This window comes from Symphalangus syndactylus, chromosome 23 (assembly GCF_028878055.3).
Source record: "Symphalangus syndactylus isolate Jambi chromosome 23, NHGRI_mSymSyn1-v2.1_pri, whole genome shotgun sequence".
In the NCBI taxonomy this organism is placed as follows: Eukaryota; Metazoa; Chordata; class Mammalia; order Primates; family Hylobatidae; genus Symphalangus; species Symphalangus syndactylus.
The window spans coordinates 38,414,712-38,439,097 of record NC_072445.2 but is presented as its reverse complement, the minus strand read 5'-3'; the positions used below and the strand labels follow the sequence as shown (position 1 = coordinate 38,439,097).

At 52.5% G+C, this 24,386-nt stretch overlaps 2 protein-coding genes across 11 annotated transcripts; both read right to left on the bottom strand.

The window, feature by feature from the left end:
• Window positions 1-608: 608 nt before the first annotated feature.
• On the bottom strand, window positions 609-8,333 carry RGL2 (ral guanine nucleotide dissociation stimulator like 2). Of its 7 annotated transcripts, XM_055264554.2 has the most exons (18): window positions 7,824-8,333; window positions 7,408-7,604; window positions 5,989-6,072; window positions 5,538-5,716; window positions 5,354-5,404; window positions 4,968-5,265; window positions 4,448-4,699; window positions 4,259-4,362; window positions 4,068-4,152; window positions 3,919-3,987; window positions 3,630-3,704; window positions 2,973-3,005; window positions 2,734-2,855; window positions 2,543-2,638; window positions 2,351-2,462; window positions 1,955-2,245; window positions 1,382-1,496; window positions 609-1,265 (listed from the first exon to the last, which is right to left on the bottom strand). In XM_055264554.2, the coding sequence occupies exons 2-18, from the start codon at window positions 7,561-7,563 to the stop codon at window positions 1,054-1,056; spliced, it is 2,334 nt and encodes a 777-aa protein (XP_055120529.1). In that variant the 5' UTR covers window positions 7,564-7,604; window positions 7,824-8,333; the 3' UTR covers window positions 609-1,053. The 7 variants fall into 7 exon arrangements, with proteins under 7 accessions (XP_055120529.1, XP_055120527.1, XP_055120534.1 ...); XM_055264552.2 differs by having other exon boundaries at window positions 2,734-3,005; window positions 7,824-8,017; XM_055264559.2 differs by lacking the exon at window positions 7,408-7,604 and having other exon boundaries at window positions 7,824-8,017.
• Window positions 8,334-8,627: 294 nt separating this feature from the next.
• Window positions 8,628-24,325, bottom strand: TAPBP (TAP binding protein). Of its 4 annotated transcripts, XM_055264568.2 has the most exons (8): window positions 24,028-24,310; window positions 23,717-23,887; window positions 23,248-23,508; window positions 13,567-13,965; window positions 12,882-13,220; window positions 12,713-12,802; window positions 12,540-12,574; window positions 8,628-10,370 (listed from the first exon to the last, which is right to left on the bottom strand). In XM_055264568.2, exons 1-8 carry the CDS (start codon window positions 24,062-24,064, stop codon window positions 10,359-10,361), a joined length of 1,344 nt encoding a protein of 447 aa, XP_055120543.1. In that variant the 5' UTR covers window positions 24,065-24,310; the 3' UTR covers window positions 8,628-10,358. The 4 variants fall into 4 exon arrangements, with proteins under 4 accessions (XP_055120543.1, XP_063488431.1, XP_055120542.1 ...); XM_063632361.1 differs by lacking the exon at window positions 23,248-23,508 and having other exon boundaries at window positions 24,028-24,276; XM_055264567.2 differs by lacking the exon at window positions 12,540-12,574 and having other exon boundaries at window positions 24,028-24,274.
• Between the last annotated feature and the right edge of the window lie 61 nt (window positions 24,326-24,386).

Genomic DNA, 24,386 nt, shown 5'->3' with positions numbered 1-24,386 from the left:
TGATTCTTTTGGAAGAGCATTTGCAACATAGCATATTGCTGGGAATGTCAGTTTAATTGAAAAAGAATACACAGTTCTCTAACCTGAGGCCCCAGGATGAAATGTGGTTACCTTCCTTGCCAGCAGCCGTGGCACCTCTGTTAGTACTTTTCAGCTTCTGTCTTCCTAGAATTTGCTTGAATGTAGCTTAAACTGACTTAAAATCCCAGCACGTAATGCTTTATGGTATAAGTCCTCCCAAGTTTAATACTTTTCAGCTTCTGTCTTCCTAGAATTTGCTTGAATGTAGCTTAAACTGACTTAAAATCCCAGCACGTAATGCTTTATGGTATCAGTCCTCCCAAGTTTGTATGTTGTCCATAAAGTTGTTCTGCCATTTCCTTGTCCTAAAATTGTTTTATACACATTTGCAGCAAGGGACCAGTGGTAGAGAGGTTACTGGAGAGAAATTGTTCTGAGGAAGCTTTTTTCACCAATACCTCACTTTTTGCTCTGTTCATGGGGACAGAAAACATTGTGCCCCTTCCTGTTCCATGGCATCTACCTTCAGCCAATTCCCCACCCCCACTCATAGCAGCCAGTTCATATGTACTGCAAGGACAGGGGAGTAGAATTCAGATAGTGTTTTGGTTTATTATCTTAGTGTTGTCACAGTGATAGAAACCCCCAGAGTGGGAAGAAGAGCTGCGAGGACCTACTTTTTGCCATTCTCCTCTGCCCTGGGGCTCAGAACCTTGAGGCCTTTGCTTGGCCCCTGCATGTTAGGATATGGCCAAGAATCAGAAACTGATGCGTTTTGCCAGCACTACCTGTGTGCTGCACTCATGGAAGGTGGGAAGCTACACACAGGTATCCAACTTGGTTACAAGACACCAGTTCCCACAGGGCTGGATTTCTCAGCTGTCTGGTAAACCAGTGGCACTTCACTGCCCCAGGGTGGCTGGCTACCTTTCTGAATTTCTGTCTTAATGTGATATAACTGCCACCATTCAGGATGGCTATCCACATCTGGTATGAACACCATGACTTCTGTAAGCCAACGGGGCTTCCTCCTCAGAACAGTGCCCGTGCAATCTTCCTCCCTGTGGCCTTGATCCTGGGAAAGGAGCCCCCTCCTCCCTCACTCGGAAGAGTTCCTGAGGCAGACGGGCCACTGGTGACGCCAGGTGTAGCAGTAGAGGACCTTCGCCGCTGCCGCAGGAGGAAATCGTGTGAAGCTCCACGCATGGCGTAGAATACGTTAGCCGAAGCTGGGATAGTCAGGTCTGAAGGTTCAGGGGATGGATGTCAAGCACAAACACAGTTGTTCCCCCCACAGCCGCCCAGATGTGGAAGCACTCCACTCTCCTCCCGAGTCTGCCTTTCCCTCACGGCCTCTGACCTCGCTCCCCTGGTAGCAGCTGTACCAGCTCATACTCTGAAGCCACTGCAGAGTCACGATTGTTTTTCTTAAGGACACGACTGATGACACTTGGAGCCTTGTCCTGGCTTGTCACCTGGCAGGACAGGAGACCAAAAGAGCAATCAATCAGCCATGATTTCCCATCCTTCTACCCTCAGCCACTGAACCCAACGACAAAAGGTTACTTGTGTCCAAGGCTTTAAAATGAACAGGGAAACCCAATACGGTGGCTTCCTATACCCCATAAGCCAGCCCACATGGTGCCCAGTGAAACAGAGCTGCTTCCCTGTGGGGAAACTGCTGTTGATTCTGAAATTTTAATATGGCCACCAAAAGTTTAAGGTGTAGCAACTAATGCAAAATAGCCATCAAAACAAATTTCAGCTTCTATTGAAGACTAGAGTTTAGAAGATAAATAAAACATAACTGCCAAAACCAAAGGTCAAAATTAAAACTACATTCAATTCCATTTGGCTGCCCAAACCTCAGACAACATTTATAGTCCAACAAGACACCATCCTTCACCCCAACTCCATCCCAAGGCTCCCTCACCAAAATACTCTTATACACACTGCCATCTTCCCCCAGCTCCATCTGGACTCGGATGATTCGGCAATCAGAGGCCCCTGGCCCAGATCCCCCTCCCCCATATCCAGTTCCCCCGGAGGCCTCTTCTGCACCCCCATTCAGCGGGGAGCCACAGGAGGCTGAGCGGCGGTGACCCCGAGAAGGCCTAGGGGAGGAGGCTGGTGGGGAGAGGTGGCTGGGGTCAGCTGGACTGTGCAGGGATGGACTGCTTTCCAGGGCAGAGTCTAGTGACGAGACAGATGGCCACTTCATGTGCTAGGAACAAACAACATGGGACTGGCATGAAGGCAGGGAGGTTAAGGAAGAAACATTTACAGAGTGAGGGTCAGCGTCAAGGTCAGAGTCAGGAGCAGAGCTCACCTGGGCCAGCCGAGTCAGCAGAGGGGCAGGAGTTGTAGGCGCCTCATCTCCCCCTATACTGGGCCGGTCACAGGACACAAGCGGGGTAGGGACCCCAACAGAGCCCAGAACCCTGCAGTGGCAGGAGATTGGAAGGATCAGAAGAAAAGTGGAAGTCCCAGGAAACCACCCCCCAGCCAGTGAATCTCTCACTCTGTCCACTGCGAGATGACCAATGTTGGCCGAAGCACCCGTGGGGCAGGAGGGTCACTGGAACCAGGTGGCTCCACCTCACAGGATACACGATGGCTGGATTAGGGGGGCAATAGGCAGAGCTCAGGACATGACACCAATCCCCCACACCTGGCCAGAACCCTGGAGTCCCAACCTCACCCGCCAGTCACCTCTGAGCCTCTGTCAGTGGCCGGAGCCCCTGTAGCCACCTCTGGATATCATGGTCAGGTTGGAGGTTATAGCCACGACATTCATTCTGGAGCCGTCGCAACTCAGAAAGGACTGCAAACTCCTGGGAAGGAGCCCTCAAACTGCAGGAGCCAAAACTCAGAGACCCCTGACTTTCCCCCCTCCCCTTCCTGGAACATGGATAGGAAAGTCCAGCATCCAGCCCAGGCACTCCGCTCACCTTCCTCCGCTTGTCAAAATTGATATATCCATTCTGCGAGGAAAATGGGGATGGGGTGAAAGTTCCAACCCTACCTTCCAGGCCACAGAGAGAGAATATCCCCTCTCTTAAACACACACAGCCACATCCGACTCACAACCACTTCCCTCCAGCCTCTCTGACTCTTCCATCCCTCCCTGCCTTACTCCTCAATCTATCATGGCCTAAGCACTCCACTTGACCCTTTAAAATTGAGTATCTCAGGTAGACAACGAGTCTGCTTTGCAGATGAGAAGACTGGATAGTATCCAATTCGACAGGATTCCTTATCCAGAGAGGATAAGGAACTTCCCCAAGGTTTCAGTATTTGTTTATTTAACAAACTCTAGCGATAGAGCAAGAGCCCATCACAAAACCTAGATGCGCTTACGCTTCAGGCACGTTCTAAGCACTTGACAAATACGAATTCATTTAACCCTTATAACAGATCAATGTAGATGCTATTTCTAGTTTCCCATTTACAGATCACTGAGGCGACTTGGCACAGAAACAGATCTGGCTCTGTCCCACACTCAGCTATTTGTGCCTTACAGCCCCTTGCAAGGGGCGAAGGGGGTCTGTCCGACCCTGCAGCCCACTTGTTACATCATCACAATGACACACACACACACCACTGACCTCCAACTCATCCTTGGAGGCTGCATCCAGCATCACAAGGTCCTTCAGGAAGGTGCCAAGGTATGGGACCACACCCTGAGGTCAGGGGTCAGGGTCAGAAGTGCCTGCCATTGACGTGAGGGCCCGCCATCCCTCAGCACTTATCCTCCCCATTGCCTCAGAGAACAGATTTCATTCTCCTCACCCCTCTGTGCCTCCCTTACCCATCCTTCAGGCTGCTCCCCCAAAACATACTCCTCACCCCTTCATAATCACCACCTCCAAGCCCACCACCCCGCTAGTCACTCACCCCACCCCGGGAGCCAGACCTCGGGGCCTTCTTGGAGTGTGGCTCCAGAGGAGACTGCAGCTTCACCTCCTGGTGGTGGCAAAATAAAGAGACATGGGGGAGCAGTAGGGAGCAGGGAGAGGTGGGAATGCCACAAACCAGGCTCTCACCTGCACGAGCAGCTCCCGACTCTGGGAATAATTATCCTCCTCAGAGAAAATCTGGCAGAGGCTGGAAAAGACTCTGAGGCTGTCCCTGGGGAAGGGAGAAAAGTGGCCCTGAGGACAGGCCTGGCTCTGTCACCCACTCTTCCCCGCCTTCTGAGGAACTCGACCCCAGTCCAATGCCTCAGCCTCTCCACCTGGTTGCTTCCCCCCAGGCTGCCCGAAGCCTGTGGATGGGGCTGGACTGCAGGGCTGACACCACGGCATAAACCGAAGAGAAGTTTCGGAGCAGCCGGCACTCCTGTGGGGGTCAAAGAGGAGAGCTAAGGCTATGGGAGGCCTCTCCATTCCATAGCCGCCAACCGTAGGGCAATCTAGTCTCTCACCTCTGCCACGCGGATCCACTTCTCCAGGAGCCGGGCCCTCTGGGGGGGACGGAGTGGCCGTATGGTCACCTCCCCAGGTCCCTCTCCAGTGGAAGTAGCCCCCAGGACAGAACTAACCACTGCCCCTGCCACCTTGTTGAACTGTGTGACAGTAGCTCGGACAGATGGGCAGAGGTGAGAATGTCCTGGCCGGTCTCTGTGACCCCACAGGCCTCCCAGGCACTGAGAGGGGATCAAATTGAGAAACAGCTCCTGCAGGGTAGAGGTCAGAGATTAAAGTGCATAGTCAAGTGAGGTCAGCCTTCCAATATCAGGGATCTGAGGATCGCAGGTGGCCAAGGAACCAGAGGGGCACAGGGTTTGAAGGGTAATGACCAAAGGGAAAAGGGGAAAATCAAAATGGTAGGTGGAGGAGGCTAGGAGCTGGATCAGGAAGGGGTGGAAGCAAGGAAAGGATCTGGAGTCAAGGAGAGGTTAGTAAGGGGTCAGGGGGCATAGGGGCCAGAGGTCAGGGTCTCACCGCATCTAGCAGGGTCAGCTGTTCGGCCAAGTGGTCAGCGAGGAACACCAGGACATCCGTGGGGTCAGCAGGGGGATCGCCGGGGAGGGCCAGGGGCTTAGGAAGGTCGGGGGCCTGGGGGTCCACCCGAGACCGGAGGTTGCGGATGAGGTCAGCGCTGCCCCCCCCAACACCCTTCCCTGCTGCATACCCTGTCTGAAGTAAGAAGCTCTCAAGCCGGTCAAGCTGACCCTTGGCCTCAGAGCCAAAATCCTCAGGATGAGAGGCCAGCCAGGTTGACAGTACAGAGATGGCTACCCTGGGAGAAGGGAATCAGCCAAGGGTGAGAGGTAAAGCTGCAGCCTGGGCAGAGGGGACTGTGAGATTAAGAACCAGGGGTCACTCACTCTGTTGTCCTCTCTAGTTCATCGCGAGGATGAGATTCAAGGGCTTCCAGCCTGAGGGGAAGAAGAGGATCTATCTGTCCATTTTTCCCAAACCCTCAGTGGCTTTGACTATTTTGGCGGGATGTTGCAGCTTTAGGAAATCCAGGCAGACACTCCACGACCCTGGGTCCCTTATGACTCTGACCTGTCAGCCATAAGCCCTAGCAAGGCAGGCGTGGAGGTGAAGGCCCTGTGGGTGGCCAGGAAGGCTGACATGAAGGTCACATCAGTCCCTGATGTCCGGGTATCCAGTAGGTGTCTGACCAGGGCCTCCAGAGTGCCAGCTCGGAGCCGTCGGGAGGAACGTGGGGGAGGCATAGGGACCTGGAGAACACAGAGAGATGATCACCAACCCTTTCTCCCACTCTGCCCCTAGATTTCTGAGGACAATCCCAGACCCAGGAGATGTTCCAGATTCATTTTTCTGATATTCAGAGAGGGCAAAAGTCTTGGCCTAAGCAGAGTCCAGAGTCCAGAGACACAGCAGAGTCCAGGACTCCAGAACTCCAACCTAGCACTCTGGCCAGAAAGTCAGCCAGAGGAAGGAAAACTGGGAATGAAGAGTCAGAGGTGAGAAGCTAAAGTCATAATCTCACCAAGGGATCAAGAGGTCGATATTGGCGGCTTGTGACAGTAAACACGGCACCATCCTCCTCCTCATCCCAGACAGACACAGGGGCCTGGAGGAGCAAGGAAGGGGAAGTCAGACAGTTCCACACCATTCCCCATTGCCCTCAGCCTTCACCCCAGGCCCTGCTCCTCCCTCTGTACCCCTCACCTGTGGTGGCAGGGCATAGTACCAGCGAGTGCGAGGAAGGGTTAGGGGAGCTGGTGACCCCAGGTCTCCCCCACTGGGGCCCAAACAGCCCCACCCCAGCCGCCTCAGGGCCCCGGTGGAGTCGAAGGGGCTGCAGTGGAGGCGTGGATGGAGTACAGGAATTCTGATCCTGGAGACCCCCAAAGCCCCTTCTCCCCAGAGCTGAACCCACACACGACAGAGGAGCAGGGTACAAAGGGCAGGAGAGGGAAGCGAGAGGCAGCAAGCCAGAGGCAGCGACTAGGAGTAGCTGAAACTTCAGTCCAGGCACTGCCGCATGCCCCGCCCCTCCCGGCCAAGGACTAGACCAGCCCAGAGAATTAGTCCTTCTCAGGCCCCCTTTCACCCTGGTCCTTCGGGTAGCGCCTCCACTATCTCAGCCCTAAGGGACCCCCGAAGGTAGCAGCTCCAATCCCAGTACAGGAAGGAAAAGGGGAAGTGGGATGATGGGGGGTGGGGGGCGGTAGACTCAGAGAGTCACGTGGCCCCAGCCCCTCCCCTCGACCGATCCCGAAAAACCAGCCCTGCCAGTTAACCTGCCCTCACCTAGCATCTGGACCTAGGAGTTTAGGGCCTCGGGGCCCCAAATCCAAATTCTGGCCCCTCCTGAGGCCCGAAATCCTGCTCCTGGCCACTACCATTAATCCTTACTGAAAACAGGTGACCACTCTCTACCCACCCTAGGATGGTTCCTCCAGGTCCCAGAACCGTGGCTTCCCGGCCTCTACCCAGGACCGGGGCGGGGCGGGGGGGCGGGGGGAAGGGGGAGAGAGGGAAGGAGGGGTCACGAAATCTGAGGGTTCCCTCCCCAATCCCAGAGTCAGAGGAGCTGGTTACTGTGGAAACAAACCCCTCCCCGCCAAACAAAAACAAGGAGGGAGACAGGGACCAAGACACGACTGCTCAAAGAGGTAGGCACACTCAGACAGGCAGAGGCCGAGGGCCAGAGACCCGCAGGGACAGCCAGCCAGAAGTTCCAGGCAGGAACAGGGCAGGTTCCTGCGGGCAGGTCCTGAGTCACACTGACAGAGAACCACAGAGACGCCAGGACTCCCCGCAGCAGAGAAACGGGCCGACACCCAGGGAGGCGCGAGAATAACTGAGGCAAGGAGGAGGAGATGTAGGGACCCAGAGACAAGAGAAAAGTGGAGACTTCAGAAATACATACGCCCCCTACCTCCCACCACCCGCGTCTCACCTCTTCTTCTTCCTCCTCCTCTTCCTCCTGCCCCCCGCCCACGACCAGGCCACCTGGGCCCCCACCCTCTTCGGGGTCCCGGCTTCGGAAGCTGCTCAGTACGACTCCCCCGGGGGGGCTCGTGTCCAAAAGCAGCCGCAGGGGCCGCGGGAGCATGGCCGAGTGAAGGAATCAGCGGGGTCGGGCCATGGGGGCGCCTGGGGAGAGACGGGGTGGGGTGGGGGTGGAGAGTCAGGCGGGCGCGGGGGAACCGGGCAGGGAAGGGACGTAGGTGGGTGTCAAGAAGACCGGAAGGGAGTTCTGCAGGAAGGTTGGGGGAGGGGGGCAACAGAAGGGTGGAATAGGGGGGCCCTTGGTGCAGCTGGGGAAGGAGGGGGTCACGAGTACGGAGACGCGCAGGGTGCTCAGGCTCTGACCTGCTCGGGAGGGGTGGGGGCAGCGTGGGTCCTGAGCCGCTGTTGCCGTCGGTCTCCGGCCCCGGACCGAGTCCCCTCCCTGGCTTTTCCGTACCCCCTTGAACCCCCCCCGCCCTTTCCGCTCCCCCCCGCGTCCGCCCGCTCCGAGAGCAGGAGCCAAAAGGGGAAGGAAGTGAGGACAGGAGCCAGGGCCGCGGACTAGGGGAGCGCTGGACGCTCAAGGACCAGGACCAGGCGCCCGAGTCCCCAGCTCCACGGTCCTCCGCCTCTACACTCCGGGATTCTGGAGACCACGTCGCCCCGCACTGAACTGGAATAAAGATTCCGGTCTCCAGCCCCTAGGGGAAGGCAGTAGCAGAATTTGACATTCCCTTCCCCAAAATAACACGGCTAAAACTCCCGTGGGAAGGGTTTCAGGCGGAGAGAGAGCCGGTCACTCCATCCCCATGGGATTACGCTCCCCACCACAACCCACGAATGTAGCTGACCGAAATCCCGGCCGGGTTTTCCGAAGGGCCCTCGGTTCCCGCCCCCTCGACAGGGGGCGGGGCAGGAAGCAGCCACATCCGGTTCCAGATTCGGCTCTCTAGGGCTTCCGGCGCCAAGACCGAGATCTCCGTCGGCTTGGCGTCGCCTCGCCAGTGGAGTCCCCTCCGCTTGAGCGCATCTCATGCGCCAATAGTGGCACCCGACCCCGAACGGTGTCGACGGGGGCGTTCTCTGAGGGGTTCAGGGTCACTGGAAGGGACCAGAGGTGACTGGAACATTCATTGAGCTTGGAAAGGGGTTGGAATGAGAGACCCGTTTGGAAGCACTGGAATACAGCTTTATTCCCACACGATTAGACCCGTTACCCCATCGGTCTGGCCGACCGTCCTGACTCGGAGATCCCTGAGCTGCGCTGCCGCTTCCTTCGTCAACATCCAGCAGCTATTTGATGAGCGCCCTCCAGTGGGCCTTAGGTCCCTATGCCGGCGCGGGGTTACAGCAGTGGACAGACAGGCCGGTCCCTGTCCTCGAGGAGCCCATGATCCGCTGGGAGACAGGCATTTAACGACGACTCACACGATCACTTAAATACAACTGTGGTGAACCGCACAAGAGGGACGCGCAGCGGTCTGCAGGGAATGACGAGGCCGACCTCGTTTGCGACCCAGGGAGGGCAAGGGTGGACCAGGCAAAGGGAACAGAGGACTGGGACCTGGAGGTGGGCGGGAGGCGTTTGGTTCATTGGAGGAGAGGAATAGCCCTGTGTGTGATGAGTATTGAGAGGAGGGCTGGCGAGCACCATCTAGGGCTGGAGAATTAGGCAGTGGCTCCAGCGCGGGGCGGTGGGGGAGACACGTTAAGCCAGGGCAAGAATGGATTTGGCCCTAGAGCATGGGTTCTCCAAGTGTAACCTCGGCCCTACAGGTCGTTGAGACTATGTCAGGGGGTATGTGAGATTTTATAACAAAATTAAGATGTTATTTGCGGCCGGGCGCGGTGGCTCACGCCGGTAATCCCAACACTTTGGGAGGCCGAGGCGGGCGGATCACGAGGTTAGGAGATCGAGACCATCCTGGCCAACACGGTGAAACCCCGTCTCTACTAAAAAATACAAAATATTAGCCAGGCATGGTGGAGGGCGCCTGTAGTCCCAGCTACTTGGGAGGCTGAGGCAGGAGAATGGCGTGAACTCGGGAGGCGGAGCTTGCAGTGAGCCGAGATCGTGCCACTGCACTCCAGCCTGGGCGACAGAGCGATATACTCTGTCTCAAAAAAAAAAAAAATTTTTTGCCTTCTTCATTCTATAAGAGTGTACAGTGGAGTTTTTCAGAAGCTACATGATATGTATTGACACCATGGTTCCCCACAATGAATGGAATGTGTGCCTATGTATTCTCGTGTTTTTAATTTTTCTCAGTTTTAAGTTCTAGTACCATAAATATTGATAGCTATAACCCACATACGCAAAAGCTTTTTGGAGTCCTTGATGATTTTTAAGAGGTCCTGAGAGAAAAAATTTTGAGAACCACTGTCCTAGAGCTCCAAGAAGGTGAATGCCATAAGATATGTGTTTTTTAAAAAAGCATTTCTCGGGCCTGGTGCAGTGGCTCACGCCTGTAATCCCAGCACTTTGGGAGGCCGAGGCGGGTGGATCACCTGAGGTCAGGAATTCAAGACCAGCCTGGCCAACATAGTGAAACCCCGTCTCTACCAAAAATACAAAAATTCACTGGGTGTGGTGGCATGTGCCTGTAATCCCTGCTACTCCAGAGGCTGAAGCCAGAGAATTGCTTGAACCTAGGAGGCGGAGGTTGCAGTGAGCCAAGATCATGCCACTGCACTGCAGCCTGGTTGAGAGAGTGAGACTCCATCTCAAAAAAAAAATTCTCCCTTATATAAGTGAAAAAAAAAAAAAAGCATTCCAGCCACTCAGTGGAAAGAGATTGGACGGAGTAGGAGCAGATGATGGGGTATTATTTTGGGGAGCTACTACAGAAGCTTGGGTCAGAGATGATGGTGGCTTCCAGAGGATGGTGGTGAGTGCCCTCACTCTGCTTTCTGGAAGAGAGGAAGGTGGTGAGGAATTCAGGATATTAGAAGGCAGTTGAGGTGTACATGGTCAGTCTAGAAACATATAAACTATCATGGGTACAGATGATGGGAGAAGGATGAGGCTAACATTTTCTACCCTCCAGACACTGCTGAGTGCTGTATCTCCTGCATCTTCTAAAGGAGATACACTGTCTTCCTTAATCCTCCTAACAGTCCTCTCAGGCTCTGCTGTCCAATATGACAGCCACCACCCACATTAGGCTATTGAGCATTTGATAATGTGGCTAGTCCAAATTGAGATGTGCTGACTGTTTAAAATAAACACCTGCGTTTGAATACTTAGGGTGGAAAAAGGGCTGTAATTTCTTTTCTTTTTTTTTGAGACAGGGTCTCACTTTGTCACCCAGGCTGGAGTACAGTGGTACAACCTTGGCTTATTGCAGCCTCAACCTCCCAGATTCAAGCGATCCTTCTGCCACAGCTCCCCAAGTAGCTGCGACTATAGGTGTGTGCCACCACGCCCAGCTAATTTGTTTTGTTTTGTTTTTTGAGATGGAGCCTCACTCTTTTGCCCAGGCTGGAGTGCAGTGGTGCGATCTCGGCTCACTGCAACCTCCACCTCCCAGGTTCAAGCAATTCTCCTGCCTCAGCCTCCTGAGTAGCTGAGATTACAGGTGCGCACCACCATGCCCGGCTAATTTTTCTGTATTTTTAGTAGAGACGGGGTTTCACCATGTTGGCCAGGCTGGTCTTGAACTCCTGACCTCAGGTGATCCGCCCACCTCAGCCTCCCAAAGTGCTGGGATTACAGGCGTGAGCCAACGCACCTGGCCAAGACTGTAATTTCTTCTTCTTTTCTTTTTTTTTTTGAGACGAAGTTTTGCTTTTTGTCACCCAAGCTGGAGTGCAACAGTGTGATCTCGGCTCACTGCAACCTCCGCCTCCCAGGTTCAAGCGATTCTCCTGCCCCAGTCTCCCGAGTAGCTGGGATTACAGGTGCCCATCACCATGTCTGGCTAATTTTTTGTATTTTTAGTAGAGACGGGGTTTCATCACGTTGGCCAGGCTGGTCTTGAACTCCTGACCTCAGGTGATCCTCCCGCCTCGGCCTCCCAAAATGCAGGGATTACAGGCGTGAGCCACTGCACCCGGCCTGTAATTTCTTATATTCAATATAAGAAATATCATGTTGCAATAATATTTTGGAGGTACAGGTTGAGCATCGCCGATCCAAAAATCTAAAATCTGAAATGTTCCAAAACCTGAAATTTTTTTAGTGCCAACATGATGCCACAAGTGGAAAATCCCACAGCTGCCCTTATGTGATGGGTCACATATATTATTAAAAATATTGTGGTCAGGTGCAGCGGCTCACACCTGTAATCCCAACGCTTTGGGAGGCCAAGGCGGCAGGCGGATCACCTGAGGTCACGAGTTCAAGACCAGCCTGACCAACATGGTGAAACCCCGTCTCTACTAAAAATACAAAAATTAGCCAGGCATGGTGGTGGGCGCCTGTAATCCCAACTACTCAGGAGGCTAAGTCAGGAGAATCGCTTGAACCCGGGAGGTGGAGGTTGCAGTGAGCCGAGATTGCACCATTGCACCCCAGCCTGGACGACAGAGACTCTGTCTCAAAAAAAAAGAGAAAGAAAAAAATCTTCAGGCCATGTGTATAAGGTGTATAGGAAACAAATGATTTCTGTGTTTAGATTTGGGTCTGATCCCAAAGATTTAAATATATGCAAATATTCCAAAGTCTGAAAAAATCCAACATCCAAATACACTTCTGGCCCAAGCATTTCAGATACGGGACCAGAATTATTAGATTAAATAAGGTATATTATTAAGTTATTTTTACCTGTTTCTGCTTATTTTTTTAATGTGACTACTAGATTATTGAAATTTACATATGTGGCTTGCATTATCTTTCTATTGGACAGCACTGCCTAAGTAACTTTTTAAAATCCCTACACCCAAGGAAACAGATATAGATTAAGTAGCATGCTCAAAGAGTCCTACAGTTAGGATATAGTGCCAGGTTTTAACCCAGATCAGTGTGAATTCCAGGCCTAGGTTCTGCCTACCACACCAGCAGCCTCCCTCCATGGGTTTTGAGATAGGATGAGGAGATAAAGTGACAAGGGAAAGATACAGAGAGGTGGAGCACTGTACCTTCTTTGAATCCTTGCAGGTGGACAGGTAGACAGCTGTGGGAAAAGATTGAGAAGGGATGGGATGCCGGAGTGGTAGAGGTGGAAGGCAGAGGGATGGGTGTCAGGCTCCTGGGAGTAGGTGGGGAAAGTCCACCAGCCTCAGGTCATGGTCAGGGTGGGGCTCACACTCACCAGCCCAGCCCAGCACCTTGAAGAGCCCAAGCAGAAGAAAGGCAGACAGGAAAAGGCCTACGCTGTCCTCGAGGGAGGGCCCTGAAAGACCTGGCGGGCAGAAGGGGTGAGAGTGAGCTCCTGTCTTCCTGGGTGCTGGCTCAGGCTCCGCGGAGCTCCCAGCTCTTACCTGCTACCTCCAGGGTGACCTCAGCGCTGCGTCCCAAGGCAGGCAGGGTAGGATGGTGAACTCGACAGGCATAGCGTGCCCCATGCTGCTCAGTGGTGACTGGGGGCGGCTGCAAGTGCCCAGAGAGGCTGACAGAGCCATCGGAATGGTGACGCAGGGCCGAGAGCCACGTCTCCCCCTCGGCCTTCTGAGAGCGGCCCCCTGGGCCACCCCGGAGTTCCCACTCCACTTCCAGGCCCCCAGAAGGGTAGAAGTGGGACACGAGGCAGAGCAACTCTGGGGGTGCCTCCCCTGGGGCAGCCCATGCAAGGGTTGGCATCAGGGACACTTTGGGAGGTTCTGGGGAAAGAGGACGAAATGAGCATAGGGAAATCAGTCCATGCTGTCCTCCCTAAGAGACCCTCAGTTTGCCTGCTGGCTTCCTCAGAACTAAAGAAGGTTGGGTTTCTTCTCCTGAAATGGGGAACCAACTCTCCATTGGTGCGTCACAGAAATACCCATGTCAAAGCCCCTCAAATTCCCAGGAACCTTCTAGGCTCCCATTACCCCTCTAACTCCCAGGAACCCCTTTCTATCTCTACTTACTTGCCCAGGCACCCTCTTCTCCATCATCCCTCCCCCTATCATGGTCCCCACAATCCAGTGCCCACCCTCTACCCCTGGAGACCTCTGTCCCCCAACTCACTGTACACAGCAAGCTCCAGAGTGACCTGTCCTTGCAGGTATGGCAGGTGTATGGTGGCCAGATAGGTGCCCTCCTGAAAGGGTTGAACTCTAGGCAGCCAGAAGGTCCCATTTCCGGTCCATGGGCCCCATGGCTCATCATCATCCCAAGCAGCAAATGCCACGGCCCCTTCTTGGGCTGCTGGCATCTGGCCATTCAGCCCAGGAGTTGCAGCCAGGAGCAGATGTCCCTTACCCAGGTGCTGGCGTCGCCACTCTAGCCCAAAGGGAGGGGGACCCGGCGCCAGAGATGAGGCGGCCTCAGAGGTGAGGGGCATGTAGGCAAAGCTCAAGTCCAGCAGAGCATCTTGTCCCAGTCTCACTCGAGGGGCAGGGGTGTGGGTGAGGACAGTCAGTACCACTGAGGAAGACAGGTAGATGAGGGGTTGGGAGGGGCATGAGGGAGAGAAAGAAGGAGAAAAAAATAGAGAAATGCAGTTATTGGGGAGGACTAAACTGCAGTTTACCCACCCCTCAGAGGACACCTTTTCTGATACCATTTCCTAGCCCTCCCTGCAAACTCCTTTTGCTCTGCGACTGGGTGGCACCTAGTGTAGCTGAGGGTGAGCAGAGAGGTCTAGGGGTGGTGAGTAGGGGCAATGAGGGGGTATGGCCTTTGAAGCCTACTCTGAACACATAGCACACTCTAGCTTTGGGGACTGCAGAATCCAAGGCCACTTCTGACACAACCTGAACCACTCTATCTCCAAGCACCACCCTTGAGGAACCAGGCCTTTCTTGATTATAGGCGAAGACAATGATTGAGCCATGACTGTCAGTCCTGTGGTGCTGTACAGAATATTTACTGACTCTAGAAGTTTCCAGCTCTAGCCTAGACCTGAGCACAGACCTCTGTGCTCTACTGAAGCAGTACGGTGCAGTGGCTAAGTGCCTGGAGCCTGGCTGACCTGGTTCAAATCCCCTCTGCAGCTTATTTATATGGCCTTGGACCTCTTCATTTTTCCATGGCTCAGCTTCCTAATCTCTAAAATTAAAAGTTGATGATAATAATAGTACCTACTTCATGAGGTTGTTGTGATGGGTAAATCGTTAATACCTCTTGCTACTCAAGTCTATTCAGTTCCCAATTTTAGGTAACAGAGACACCTACACATGAAGGGTGCTTAGAACACTGTCTGGAACACAGTAAGTCTACACATGTGTTTGCTATAGTTACACCTAATTTAGCATACCCATGTGTTTGCTCTAGTTACACCTAACTTAGCATACCCCAAGTCAACAGCATCTCTGCAACATTCCCCACCCTGCTCCAATGCCCATCTTCCGTCTTTGATAAATGATCACCAAGCCCGCCAGACACTAAAAGCAAACCCTTGGAGTTACTCAGACTCATTTATTCATTCAGCAACTATCGAGCACTGAAGATGTTCAGGGTATCCTGGTAGAAGACAGAATGGTGAACAAGACAAGCAGTCCCTGCCCTCAAATTGCCTATAGTCCAATGACAGACAAGCAAATTGTCAAAAATAATGTGCTATGTGCTATCCCCACTAGGACATAACAGATCTCACATCTGTTTCCAATTTAGGTTCTCATCAATGTACATTTAGACAATTACAACAGCCCTCCTGTCTGGTCTCCCTATTCTCAGTCGCTCCTTCAACTCCTCCTTCACACTGTAGCCAAACAAGGTCACCTGAGGTCGGGAGTTTGAGACCAGCCTGACCAACATGGTGAAACCCCATCTCTACTAAAGATACAAAATTAGCCTGGTGTGGTGGCACATGCCTGTAATCCCAGCTACTTGGGAGGCTAAGGCAGTAGAATTGCTTGAACCTGGGAGGCGGAGGTTGCGGTGAGCCAAGATTGTGCCATTGCACTCTAGCCTGGACAACAAGAGGGAAACCCCGTTTCAAAAAAAAAAAAAAAAAATCCCAAATACGGCCAGGCGTGGTGGCTCACACCTGTAATCCCAACACTTTGGGAGGCTGAGGCGGGTGGATTACCTGAGGTCAGGAGTTCAAGACCAGCCTGGCCAACATGGTGAAACCCTGTCCCTACTAAAAATACAAAACTTAGCCAGGTGTGGTGGCATGCACCTGTAGTCCCAGCTACTTGGGAGGCTGAGGCAGAAGAATCACTTGAACCTGGGAGGTAGAGGTTGCAGTAAGCCGAAATCATGCCACTACACTCCAGCCTGGGCAACAGAGTGAGACTCCATCTCAAAAATAAATAAATAAATAAATAAATAAATAAAATAAAAATCCCAAATACCTAGGAAGTCAGCTGATAAAGGCACAGGCTGAAGCTACATGGCCTGGGTTCAATTTCTAGCCCTGCTTCTTTTTTTTTTTTTTTTTTTTTTGGGATGGAGTTTTGCTCTTGTCACCTAGGCTGGAGTGTAGTGGTATGATCCTGGCTCACTGCAACCTCTGCCTCCCAGGTTCAAGTGATTCTCCTGCCTCAGCTTCCTGAGTAGCTGGGATTACAGGCGCCCACAACCACGCCCAGCTAATTTTTGTATTTTTGGTAGAGACGGGGTTTCACCATGTTGACCAGGCTGGTCTTGAACTCCCGACCTCAGGTGATCCACCTGCCTTGGTCTCCCAAAGTGCTGGGATTACAGGCGTGAGCCACCGCGCCTGGCCTCTAGCTCTGCTTCTTACACACTGTGTGTCCTTGGGCAAATTATTTAACTGGTTTGTGTCCCATATTTATCCGTCTGCAATATAGGGATAATATTAAAACCTACAACCTGTGGTTGTTGAGAGGAATAAGTGAGATTATGCATATAAAGTGCTTAGAACAGGGCCTGGCATATAGAAAATACTTGATAAATGTTAGCTGTTACTATTTTCATTACCTTCATCACTGTCATGGACTTGCTGGTCAACTTGGGAAAATCATTTACCTGTATTTTCCTCACTAGTCCAAAGATCTGACCTTTGCCTATCTTTTAAAAGAATCAAGTAAAATAACAGGCTTTTTCCGGGCATGGTGGCTCACACATGTAATCCCAGCACTTCGGGAGGCTGAGGCGGGTGGATTACCTAAGGTCAGGCGTTCGATAGCAGCCTGGCCAACATGGTGAAACCCCATCTCTACTAAAAATACAAAAAAAAAGAAATTAGCTGGGCGTGGTTGCGGGTGCCTGTAATCCCAACTACTTGGGAGGCTGAGGCAGGAGAATTGCTCGAACCCAGGAGGCAGAGGTTGCAGTGAGCCAAGATCGCCCCATTGCACTCCAGCATGGGCAACAAGAGTGAAACTCCGTCTCAAAAAATAAATACGTACATAATAAAGACAGGCTTTTTAGAATGACCCGCCCTCCAAAAGAACTTCTGATGGTTCACTCCTACCTACAGAACAAAGCCCAGCTTTCAAAGTATTTGAACATTCAGCCCCTAACCCACCCTTCCAGACTTCTCCTGCAGCCTACAAACCAGCCACATAGAACCCCTTCCTTGTGCCTAGTAGAAGTGGTCATCATTGGGCATCTCTTTGCTTTGGTCATGAGGTCCCTTCAGTTTACAATGTCTTTCCCATTTTCTCCCAAACATCTATCAAGCTCGTCCAACTTCCAGCCCACGGGCCACATGCGGCCAAGGACGGCTGGGAATACAGCCCAACACAAATTCATGAACTTAAGGCCGGGCGCGGTGGCTCACGCCTGTAATCCCAGCACTTTGGGAGGCCGAGACGGGCGGATCACGAGGTCAGGAGATCGAGACCCTCCTGGCTAACACAGTGAAACCTCGTCTCTACTAAAAATACAAAAAATTAGCCGGGCGCAGTGGCAGGCGCCTGTAGTCCCAGCTACTTGGGAGGCTGAGGCAGGAGAATGGCGTGAGCCCGGGAGGCGGAGCTTGCAGTGAGCTGAGGTCGGGCAAGACTCCGTCTCAAAAAAAAAAAAAAAAAAAAAAACATTATGAGATTTTTTCACATTTTTTTTTAGCTTATCAGCCATCGTTAGTGTTCGTGTATTTTATGCTTGGCCCAAAACAATTCGTCTCCCAGTGTGGCTCAGGGAAGCCAAAAGATTGGAGACCCCTGATCTAAATACTCCATGTACGTTAAGGTCACTTTCACTGCTGTTTCTTCCCAGAAATGTCTAGGTCCTTCAGGTAGAAGTAATCTTTTTCTTCTTGTAATTATCTTTATGTTCTTTTTAGTCCTAGCTTCTGAGGCCTATAAGGTTAAACTGTTCTCATCTTCATGGAATTGTTCAGTAGAGTAAAAAAAAGTATGCAATTTCGGCCGGGCGCGGTGGCTCATGCTTGTAATCCCAGCATTTTGGGAGGCTGAGGCGGGCGGATCACGAGGTCAGGAGATCGAGACCACGGTGAAACCCTGTCTCTACTAAAAGTACAAAAAAATTAGCCGAGCGTGCTGGCGGGCGCCTGTAGTCCCAGCTACTCGGAGAGGCTGAGGCAGGAGAATGGCGTGAACCCGGGAGGCGGAGCTTGCAGTGAGCCGAGATCGCGCCACTGCACTCCAGCCTGGGTGAGAGAGCGAGACTCTGTCTCAAAAAAAAAAGAAAGTATGCAGTTTCACTCAGTTTGTCAAAATCCAGAAACATACTTTTTTGAATTGTTAAAAAAAAAAAAAAAAGATCCACAGGCCAGGCACAGTGGATCACACCTGTAATCCCAGCACTTTGGGAGGCCGAGGCGGGTGGATCACCTGAGGTTAGGAGTTTGAGACCAGACTGGAGAAACCCCATCTCTACTAAAAATACAAAATTATCTGGGCATGGTGGCACATGCCTGTAATCCCAGCTGCTTGGGAAGCTGAGGCAGGAGAATCACTTGAACCTGGGAGGCGGAGGTTGTGGTGAGCTGAGATCATGCCATTGCACTCCAGACTGGGCAACAAGAGCAAAACTCGATCTCAAAAAAAAAAAAAAAAAATCCATAGAATTAATAAACAAAACCTGGCTGGACAGGGTGGCTCAGACTTGTAATCCCAGTACCTTGGGAGGCTGAGGTGGGAGGATCACTTGAACCCAGCAGTTTGAGACCAGCCTGGGCAACATAGCAAGACCCCATCTCTATTTAAAAGAAAAAATTTTAAAAAATAATAAACAAGACCTAAAGGTTTTACAGTTTAACTTTTTTTTTTTTTTGGAGACAGGGTCTCACTTTGTCACCCATCGAAGGTGCAATCCTCCCACCACAGCCTCCTGAGTAGCTGGGACCATAGGTACATGCTACGACATCCAACCTTTTTTTTTTTTTTTTTTTGAGACAGAGTTTCACTCTTGTTGCCCAGGCTGGAGTGCAATGGCATGATCTTGGCTCACTGGTTCAAGCAATTCTCTTGCCTCAGCCTCCCAAGTAGCTGGGATTACAGGCATGTACCACCATACCCGGCTAATTTTGTATTTTTAGTACAGACGGGGTTTCTCCATGTTGGTCAGGCTGGTCTTGAACTTTCGACCTCAGGTGATCTGCCCACCTCGGCCTCCCAAAGTGCTGGGATTACAGGCATGAGCCACTGCGCCCAGCAGTTTTTTAATTTTTAGTAGAGACAAGGTCTGATTATGTTGCCCAGGCTGGTCTCGAACTCCTGAGTGCAAATGATCCTCCCACCTAGACCTCCCAAAGTGCTGGAAGTACAGGCATGAGTCACCTCACCTGACTCCATAATATTTTAAAAGAATGATGAGAATTAAACACTATACACACAAAGTATATTAAGAAAGTATAGGCCGGGCGCGGTGGCTCACGCTTGTAATCCCAGCACTTTGGGAGGCCGAGGCGGGCGGATCACGAGGTCAGGAGATCGAGACCATGGTGAAACCCCGTCTCTACTAAAAATACAAAAAATTAGCCGGGCGTGGTGGCGGGCGCCTGTAGTCCCAGCTACTCGGAGAGGCTGAGGCAGGAGAATGGCGTGAACCTGGGAGGCGGAGCTTGCAGTGAGCCGAGATCGCGCCACCGCACTCCAGCCTGGGTGACAGAGCGAGACTCCGTCTCAAAAAAAAAAAAAAAAAAAAAAAAAAAAAGAAAGTATAGGCCTGGCGTGGTGGCTCACGCCTGTAATCCCAGCAATTTGGGAGGCTGAGGCGGGTGGATCACCTGAGGTCAGGAGTTCAAGACCAGCCTGGCTAACATGACCAAACCCTGTCTCCACTAAAAATACAAAAATTAGCTGGGCATGATGGTGGGTGCCTGTAGTCTCAGCTACTCGGGAGGCTGAGACAGGAGAACTACTTGAACTCAGGAGGCAGAAGTTGAAATGAGCAGAGATCACACCATTGCACTCCAGCCTGGGCGACAGGGTGAGACTCTGTCTCAAAAAAAAAAAAAAAAAAAAAGTATATTTGGGGCCAGGCAGCTCACACCCGTAATCCCAGCAGTTTAGGAGGCCAAGGCGGGCAGATCAGTTGAGCCCAGGAGTCCAAGACCAGCCTGGGCAACCTGACGAAAACCCATCTCTACAAAAAAAATAAAAGAATTAGCTGGGCATGGTGGCACATGCCTGTGGTCCCAGCTACTCAGGAGACTGAGACACGAGGATCACTTGAGCCACGGAGGTGGAGGTTGCAGTGAGCTGAGATCATGCCACTGCTCTCCAGCCTGCACTGCACTCCAGCCCGGGTGACAGAGGGATACCTTGCCTCAAATAAATAAATAAGTGTATTTGTCAATAAACATTTTAAAATTTTTTTTTTTTTTTTTTTTTTTTTTTTTTTTTTTTTTTTTGAGACGGAGTCTCGCTGTGTCGCCCAGGCTGGAGTGCAGTGGCGCAATCTCGGCTCACTGCAAGCTCCGCCTCCCGGGTTCACGCCATTCTCCTGCCTCAGCCTCTCCGAGTAGCTGGGACTACAGGCGCCCGCCACCACGCCCGGCTAATTTTTTGTATTTTTAGTAGAGACGGGGTTTCACCATGGTCTGGATCTCCTGACCTCGTGATCCGCCCGCCTCGGCCTCCCAAAGTGCTGGGATTACAAGCGTGAGCCACCGCGCCCGGCCTCATTTTAAAATATTTGATAAGACAAGTATAAATGTATATTAGGACCGGGCGCGGTGGCTCACGCCTGTAATCCCAGCACTTTGGGAGGCCGAGGCGGGTGGATCACGAGGTCAGGAGATCGAGACCTTCCTGGCTAACACAGTGAAACCCCGTCTCTACTAAAAATACAAAAAATTAGCTGGGCGAGGTGGCAGGCGCCTGTAGTCCCAGCTACTCGGGAGGCTGAGGCAGGAGAATGGGGTGAACCCCAGGGGGCGGAGCCTGCAGTGAGCCGAGATCGTGCCACTGCACTCCAGCCTGGGCGACAGCGAGACTCTGTCTCAAAAAAAAAAAAAAAAAAAAAAATAAATAAATAAATAAATGTATATTAGCAAAATCATCAATGATCTTTGACCGTGGAGAGATTTCATTTCTAATTTTACATCAGTACAACAGCTTTCATTTTCTTAAATCCCTAATCAAGCAGAAATGCTTGAAAAGAAAGAGCATAGCAGGCTGGCCATGGTGGCTCACGCCTGTAATCCCAGCACTTTGGAAGGCCAGGGTGGGCAGATCACCTTAGGTCAGGAGTTCAAGACCATCCTGGCCAACATGGTGAAACCCTGTCTCTACTAAAAATACAAAAATCAGGTGGGCGTGGTGGCACGAGCCTGTAATCCCAGCTACTGGGGAGGCTAAGGCACAAGAATTGCTTGAACATGGGAGACGGAGGTTGCAGTGAGGCAAGATCATGCCACTGCAACTGCACTCTAGCCTGGGCAATAAGAAGGAGACTCCATCTCAAAAATAAATAAATAAATAAATAGCAGGCCGGGCACAGTGGCTCATGCTTGTAATCCTAGCACTTCGGGAGGTGAGGCGGGAGGATCACCTGAAGTTGGGAGTTCGAGACCAGTCTTACCAAAATGGAGAAACCCCATCTCTACTAAAAATATAAAATTAGCTGGGTGTGATGGCAGGCACCTGTAATCCCAGCTACTCGGGAGGCTGAGGCAGGAGAATTGCTTGAACCAGGGAGGCGGAGTTTCCGGTGAGCGCAAGATCACGCCATTGCACTCCAGCCTGGGCAACAAGAGCAAAACTCCGTTTCAAAAATAAATAAATAAATAAATAAATAAATAAAATAAATAGCACAGCACCTTGCTTTGACCCCGGTTGTTTGTGAAATACAGACAATCTTACTACCTGGGCTCTTCCAGGGCTCCCTGTCTGCACGTCCTTCACTTTCTACTTTACATTAGGATTATCCGTGACAAATCCGCCCAGAACCTCCTGGAGAGCAGAGTCTACATCAGATCATCTTTGTGACCCTTAAGGGCACCCAGGGCCACCCCAGAGATTCTGATTTAATCGGCCAAGCTAAGCATGGGATTGAATCAGGTTTCAGTATATTTTAGAAACCTCCAACAGGATTCTTATTTCCAGCGTGGACTGAGAACTGCTGAGTCCTAACCCCTTGTTGGTGCTAATAAGTATTTATTGAATCAATGAATAAATTAACACAGTGCCATCTCTTGATAGTCACAACAAGAAAGGCAGCTGGGAAATAGTATCCACATTTTACAGTTGGAAAAACAAACTCAGAAAGCAAAGACCATTCTCATAATCACCTTGGTGGAGCCAGTAGCCCTAGGAAATATTCCACCCCACCAGAGAGAGCTACTGTCTACACAAGAGCAGTGTTCGTCAGCTTCTGTCAGGGTGGGGGCTTGAGACTAAGAATGGAGGTATAGGCAGAGGTGAGGGTTTCAGCGTGGGTTTCAAGTCTGTCTCCCTGGTTCTGTGGGTAATTCTCAGGAGGGTGGAAGGAAGGGAGGGTGCAGGGCTTGGTTGGGGTTGGCCTGTCCATCAGGCTGTGTCGCTTACATAAAATCCAGATAGAAAAGCTAAGAACTCTACCGGTATTCTACCCCGGAATACCCCGCCTCCGCTGCCAGGAGGGAGAGCTCCCAGATATCCAGGTCAGGTTCTCCTCATTCTTGAATTATCTGCACAGTCCCTCCCACATTCCAGCCTAGCAAAGCTTCCGACCCCTGGGCCTCAAACTGCAATGCACCTTTCAGTGCAATAAGAACCATCCAATCTCCAGCCGCGTCCATCCGCCCACTCGAGCCCACTTGTTTGCGGACCACAGAGCGGCAGCACATCCCCACACGCGGCTGTCAGGGAAGGTCAACGCTCTAGAGTGCAAGAGCCTTTGCTTTGCGGATTGCCGCAGCGCCGGGTGTGGGCGCAGGTGGGGCTAGAGTGCTGGGTTTTGAAAGAGTGAACCGCAAAGCTGAGGGTGCAGAGCAAGATATAGATGTGGGAGGAGCAGAGAAAAAATGCTCCTGCTTCTGAACCCCTCCCACCTCGCATCACCTGACAAGTCTCTCAAGGTCTGGTGTTGGGAAACCCCACCTCTTCAAAGCCCCGCCCTTCAAAACACCAGAAAGTAACCCCCCTGCCCGCTCCGGCTCTCCACCTACCCCCTGCCAAGCTGCAGTTTTTGTTTTGTTTTGTTTTTTGTTTTTTTTTTTTAACTGGGTGAGGGCTAGAAGGAGCGGTAGAGACCGATTCATTCTAGCCAAGCCACCTCTCTTAACAAAAAAAGGAAAGAACCCCGATTGGCGAAATGTCTTGCTGAAGTCCATAAAGCGAGACCACCGGCTGATCCGGACCCATAGAATCTACCCACCCTTCTCCACCTCCCCTCCCCAGCTACCTGTTGCCATGGTGATGAGAACAGGCTCCTGCTGAGGCTCTGGCTGTGGTCGCAAGAGGCTGGAGAGGCTGAGGACTGGGCTGGATATGCTGACCATCAGCCAAGCCCCATCCAGGGCCCGCGGGCAGTTCTGCGCCGGGGTCAGGCCGCTGGCCCATTTCGCAGAGGCGGGGAGAGGCACGAAGCGGCTCATCTCGCAGTGTGGTGCGGGGGCGCCCCGGGGATACCGCCTGAAGGCAGCCTGGAGGGCGCCCGCGGGGTCTGAGTGTAGAGAAGGAAGTTGCAGCTGTAGAGTCACCGCCGGGAAAGGGGCTGGAAGGGCAGCGTTCGGGGAACTTCAAATGCACAGACTGTGAGACTCACTTTATAGAGGGGAAGCTGAGGCCCGAGGTCACTGCCGGATCTAAAGAGGAGGGGGTTTCGGTGGAGGCGACAAAGGTAGGGGGACGGTGAGTCCCTAGAGACTCACCGTGCACATTGAGGTAGAGCTCAGGGTCGAGGTCCGGCCGGGGCGGCGGCCCCCCCGGTCCCCGGCGCAACAGCAGTGCACCGGGTCTCTTAGCCAGGCCCTTTCCGCTCGCATCCTCCACGAACCAACACTCGATCACCGCAGGTCCTGCCGAGACGGCGGTCGCCAGGCCTGGCGTATAGGGGCGCGAGTAAGGGGCGGTTTGTATGTCTGATGACCTGCCCCACTCCCACCCTGGCATCGGCTCCAGTGGGGCCACCTCCCTCCGCTCCCCTCTAGTTCTTGGGCGATGAGTCGCGGGGTTCGCTCACCCAAAGCCACAGCGAGGAGCAGAGACAGGGACTTCATGGCGCTGCGACCTCCTCAGCCATGAAGCCTCCTCTTCCTCCTTTCACTTTCACTTTCCTCCAAAGGGCGGCAGAAGGGGCGGTGGAAATCCCCGCTCTGGTTAGGTGAAGGTGCCTGGGAGACCGGTGTTTCCCCACTGGCCAGGCAGGGAGCCGGGTAGATCCTCTCCAGTTCTCACCAGGACACCCCAGCCTTACCGCGCCCTCCTGGACTACCCAGCAGCCCCGAGTTCGAGCCCTCCCCAAGCCCAGGCCCTCCCCCACCCCCCAACTCCTGTGTGTGCTCTCCAGCATCCGCTTGCCCGAAAACCATTACTCCAGCT

What these genes read in the sequence shown, in the direction of transcription:
- TAPBP (XM_055264566.2), bottom strand. Translation starts at nt 24,064, where the DNA reads ATGAAGTCCCTGTCTCTGCTCCTCGCTGTGGCTTTGG. An exon ending in TCTGGAGCTTGCTGTGTACA is followed by an intron (nt 13,221 to 13,566) that starts GTGAGTTGGGGG and finishes CTCTTTCCCCAG; the next exon opens with AACCTCCCAAAGTGTCCCTG. An exon ending in GGTCACCCTGGAGGTAGCAG is followed by an intron (nt 12,803 to 12,881) that starts GTAAGAGCTGGG and finishes TCTGCCCGCCAG; the next exon opens with GTCTTTCAGGGCCCTCCCTC.
- RGL2 (XM_055264552.2), bottom strand. Translation starts at nt 7,563, where the DNA reads ATGCTCCCGCGGCCCCTGCGGCTGCTTTTGGACACGAGCCCCCCCGGG. An exon ending in AGGAGGAGGAAGAAGAAGAG is followed by an intron (nt 6,073 to 7,407) that starts GTGAGACGCGGG and finishes TTGCTCCTCCAG; the next exon opens with GCCCCTGTGTCTGTCTGGGA. An exon ending in GCTGCTACCAGGGGAGCGAG is followed by an intron (nt 1,266 to 1,381) that starts GTCAGAGGCCGT and finishes CTGAACCTTCAG; the next exon opens with ACCTGACTATCCCAGCTTCG.